Source organism: Oratosquilla oratoria, chromosome 24 (genome assembly GCF_046742065.1).
Source record: "Oratosquilla oratoria isolate Oo_2021 chromosome 24, ASM4674206v1, whole genome shotgun sequence".
Taxonomy (NCBI): Eukaryota; Metazoa; Arthropoda; class Malacostraca; order Stomatopoda; family Squillidae; genus Oratosquilla; species Oratosquilla oratoria.
In genome coordinates, this window is record NC_134800.1 from 50136058 (window position 1) to 50141057 (window position 5000).

Below are 5000 nucleotides of genomic sequence, written 5' to 3' on the forward strand. Positions count from 1 at the left end.
CTCGTCCACCTCATCCTTCCTCTTCTTCTAATTACTCCCTCTTTACTCTTCCTCCTCCTCATCCTCCTCCCTCATCTTCCTCGTCCTCCTTGACTTCTTCCTCCTCTTCCCCTCCTCCTCCGTCTTCATTCTTGATGCATCCAGGATGTGGCGTGAATACATAGTGAGCGTCCTACATGTATTCATGCAAGTGTGTGTGTGTGTGTGTGTGTGTGTGTGTGTGTGTGTGTGTGTGTGTGTGTGTGTGTGTGTGTGTGTGTGTGTGTGTGTGTGTGTGTGTGTGTGAGAGTGTGTGTGTGTGTGTGTGTGTGTGTGTGTGTGTGTGTGTGTGTGTGTGTGTGTGTGTGTGTGTGTGTGTGTGTGTGTGTGTGTGTGTGTGTGTGTGTGTGTGTGTGTGTGTGTGTGTGTGTGTGTGTGCGCGTGGCAAAGGTGACGACGTGGGGTGCATCTTGCAACTAAGCGCCTCCTTGTGTAAGAACCTCAATTCACCAGACAACGAAGTAGAACAAACTCAGCAGATGAATTGAAATGGCTTAATAAGTAATGTCGGGTCATTGTTAGGTCAAGTAGAGAGCCTAATTAGAAACGAGTTTATCCTTTATTTCTTGAAATATTCCCTGAAAAGATTACAATAGATAAATAGATACATAAACAGTTAAATAATAGACAAATAGGTAAATGAATGAATAGATGAATACTGTAAAAAAAATTGCTATTGACCAAAAACAATATTTTTCAGCTTCAGAAGATGAAAATAAAAAATATAAAAGATTCGGATATAACCAACAACAGAGACGCCATTTTGTGTCTCCTGCATTACTTTGGTCAAATCTAAATGTGTCGAAGGTTGAGAGGGAAGATGAGAGGGAAGACGGGAAGGAAGACGAGGAGGAGGAGAAGGAGGAGGAGGAGGAGGAGGGGGTGTATAGGAGGAAGAGGTGAAGGAGTAGGAGAAAGAGGAGTAGGAGGAAGAGGTGGAGGAAGTAAAGGAGGAGATAGAAGTGGAGGAAGAGGAAGAGGTGAAATAGGTGATAGAGAAGGGGCAAAAGGAGGGGAAAGGAGGAGGAGTAGGAGGGGCAAAGGAGGGGAGGAGAAGGAGGAGGAGGAGGAAGAAGAAGAGGAGAAGGGGCAAAGGAGGGGAGGAGAAGAAGAAGGAGGAGGAGGAAGAAGAGGAAGAGGAGGAGGGGCAAAGGAGGGGGAGGAGAAGAAGGAGGAGGAGGAGGAAGAGGAGGAGGAGGAAGAAGAGGTGGAGGAGGAAGAAGAGGAGGAGGAAGAAGAGGAGGAGGAGGAAGAAGAGGAGGAGGAGGAGGAGAGGGGAAAAGGAGGAGGAGGAGGTGGAGGAGGAGGAGGAAGAAGAAGAAGAGGAGGAGGAGGAGGGGCAAAGGAGGAGAAGAAGGAGCAGGAGGAGGAGGAGGGGCAAAGGAGGAGAAGAAGGAGCAGAAGGAGGAGGAGGAGGAGGAAGAGGAGAGATGCAAATCCGGTCCTCCGTCTCTGTCCACGAGCACAAGAGGCTTTACCAGATTTACAGAGTTCATGTGTGTGTGTGTGTGCGTGTGTGTGTGTGTGTGTGTGTGTGTGTGTGTGCGTGTGTGTGCGTCCGTGCGTGTGTGCGTGTGCGTATGCGTGTGCATAAACACCAAAGATAACCTTAAAATCTTGCAAACAGATGCTGAGCGAGAGAGATAAGATCGAAGACCACATAATATATGACCAGATTTTCGACCTCATCGCCTCTCAGGGCTCATCTTAAATCTCACATATAAATCACGATTACCAATGGCTCACAATGGCTCAAGAATCCACATCTAGGTTGGGATTCTTGGTTTCTAGGATGTCGCATTGTTTGTTTATACATCAAAGTAGATAAATGGTGTTTACGAGTTTTCTAGATAATACACCAAAGTTCACTTGCGTACGTATATACAGTGAGAAAATTGTTGCCATCGTCTTCTCTCTCTCTCTTTTTCATTCTCACTCGTGTTCTCACTCACACTCTCTCTCTCTCTCTCTCTCTCTCTCTCTCTCTCTCTCTCTCTCTCTCTCTCTCTCTCTCTCTCTCTCTCTCTCTCTCTCTCTCTCTCTCTCTCTCTCTCTCTCTCTCTCTCTCTCTCACTCTCTCTCTCTCTCTCTTACTCCTTTCTCTCTCACTCCTCTCTCTCACTCTCCTCTCTCCCTCCTCTCTCTCCCTCTCCCTCTCTCTCTCTTCTCTCTCTCTCTCTCTCTCTCTCTCTCTCTCTCTCTCTCTCTCTCTCTCTCTCTCTCTCTCTCTCTCTCTCTCCCAGTCTTTATTTCTCACTCTCTCTCTCTCTGTCTCTCGCTCGCTCTGTCTCCCACTCTGTCTCTCCCACTTTCTCCCATTCCTCCCTCCTCTCTTCTCCTCTCTTCTTTCTCCTCTCTCCTTTCTCCTCTCTCCTCTCTCATCTCCTCTCTCATCTCCTCTCTCATCCCCTCTCTCGTCTCCTCTACTCTTCTCTCTCCTCTTCTCTCTCCTCTCCTCTCTCATCTCTTCTCTCATATCCTCTACTCCTCTCCTCTACTCCTCTCCTCTCTTCTCTCTCCTCTTCTCTCTCCTCTTCTCTCTCCTCTTCTCTCTCCTCTTCTCTCTCCTCTTCTCTCACTCTTCTCTCTCCTCTTCTCTCTCTCTCTCTCTCTCTCTCTCTCTCTCTCTCTCTCTCTCTCTCTCTCTCTCTCTCTCTCTCTCTCTCTCTCTCTCTCTCTCTCTCTCTCTCTCTCTTTTTTTTTTTTGTCTTGACATGGAGATATTTCTCGTAAAAAAGTGCATTTTCTTACATCTTGAACCAAATATGTTGTTTTTCTCTCAAGTGCATTTTCTTACATCAAGCGATTTTATTCGAGGGTGAATAAAGAAGAAAAGTATCCTTGCTCTTGCTCACATCACGAGCGTGTGAGGGAAGAGAGAACATGTAACAATGTGTATAGAAGAACACCTGTTCACGTTCTTTGTTCTTTCCAACTTCATGAGAGTGTGGAAAAGAGAGTAAGATGTAAGGCCCAGGTGTTCACGCTAAGTACAGAAGAACATGTACTATTGTTCTATGTTCTCCATTTTACGAGGACGTGGAAAAGAAAGGAAGATGTTTGTGCCAAATAGTCACACTAAGAACACGTACAAATGAGTCTGAAGGAACATCTCATGACTTTTTTTTTTTCTCTCTCCTGAAGGGATTTCTCCCCGTCTTCTCCTTTTCTTGCATGAGGGGACGGAGAGAAGGGGTCGCCGATTTAATGAAGCGGCCTTGCTGTGAATGTGCTGTGTCTTGCGACACTGCTTCTGACCCAGGGCAGTGGACAGGATGCAGGGATGACCCGTCATCCAGGAGGTGTCAAGATAAGAGGGAGGGAAGAGGGTGGAGGGGAGTGGAATATGTTAGTGATGGAATGGGTGAGAGTGGTTTTTGTGCCTTTTTTTTTTTTCCTACTTCCTTTATATGAGAAAAAGCCTTTGGTATATGTATGTATGTATGTATGTTTTCTCCCTCCCCCCCACAGGTCTGGTCGAGGGCGTGGAGAGAAGCTGCTCCCTTGCCCCCGTCTGCCCCCACGCCTGCAGGTGTGGAGGGGGCGTCGTGGACTGTAGGGACACCGGACAGACGCATGTCCCCACACATATCCCAGACGACACCATTGAACTGTGAGTTCCTCTTCCTCTCTTTCACACAACCCAGTGACGAACTGAAGTATTCTATACTCGTATCGACAGTTTGGTTAAATATTTATCAGTAATCGATTTCAATTAGACAAATTTAGATCTAAGAAGGAATTGGGCAAAAATTGATTTACCAATAGGGTGGTTAACGAATGAAATAGACTTGTAATGAGTGCTAAAACCATTGGTTGCTCTAAGAGAAAGATATATGACTTTATGGATGGAGATGACATGTGGTAAGGGACATGGAACTGCTTAGTGTAGGCCTTAGGGTCTCCTACAGTCTCCTTCATTTTTATATTATGTTGTTATTCAAACTGCCGATACGAGTATATACTTGTCAGAAGGTTCTAGAATAAGTACAGAGGAGAATGACCAAATTGATACAAGGGCTTAAAAATCTATATCAGGAAGACCGGTTTAGACACCTTAACTTACACATGGATGATGCAGGTAAGGTCATCATATTAAGACAGCAGGGCAGGATTCGTAGTAATGGATTTAAAATAGACAAAATTTAGATTCAAGAAGGAAATATGGAAGAACTGGTTTGTCAATAGAGTGGTTAACGAATGAAACTGAGTTAGTAACCATGTAGTAAACGCTGAAACTATCGATTGTTATAGGAGAAGATTAGATAACTATGTGGATAGAGATAACAGGTGCTAAGGGACATGGAACTGTCTAGTGTAGGCCTTATGGTCTCTTGCAGTCTCCCCCATTCTTATGGTCTTATGGTCTCCAGAATGAAATACCAGGGGGGACTAAGAGGCCCCTTTTGTACATCCACCCCTTGGTACAGTCGGTAGTGCCACCGGCCTAGGGTTCGAATCCCGTAGGCAGAGCTACTCAAACTAGATGATGAGTTGAGACAGAAGGCAGATGATTTTATTGCTTCACAGAAGGTAGAATGAGCCCTATTCTGAATGAAGTCTCATTTGATCGAGACCCCTTCAGACAGCCAATGAAGACGCGCCTGGCGTTTGTCTGAGTGAAACGTACACAGTGCGCCACCTACAAAGTGGATCAAGTCTAACGTTACCATTGTCCGGACAGGGATCCTATCCCGCATGTGATGGACCTCCACGACTTGATGCATGCGTTTCACCAAATCCTCGTGACGGAGAAGGACATCCCCAAGACGGTAGTCACCACCCCATTCGGCCTCTTTGGATTTCAGATCATGAATTTTGGACTCCAATGCCCCACAAACCTTCCAGCGTTTCATGGACCAGGTGATGTAAGGGCTGGAGTTCGTTGTGGTGTATATTGGCGACATCATTTTCGTGTCCGCATCCCACCAGCACCACCGCCAACATCTTCATCTTCTCTT

The 5000-nt window shown here is 46.1% G+C and overlaps 1 protein-coding gene across 1 annotated transcript in view; it reads left to right on the plus strand.

The window, feature by feature from the left end:
• Nucleotides 1-5000, plus strand: part of LOC143038344 (protein slit-like) — a 168098-nt gene that overhangs the window by 129428 nt on the left and 33670 nt on the right. Inside the window, exon 11 of the mRNA XM_076207374.1 lies at nt 3511-3652. Coding sequence (XP_076063489.1) covers nt 3511-3652 — 142 coding nt within the window. The remainder of the gene's footprint in view (nt 1-3510; nt 3653-5000) is intronic.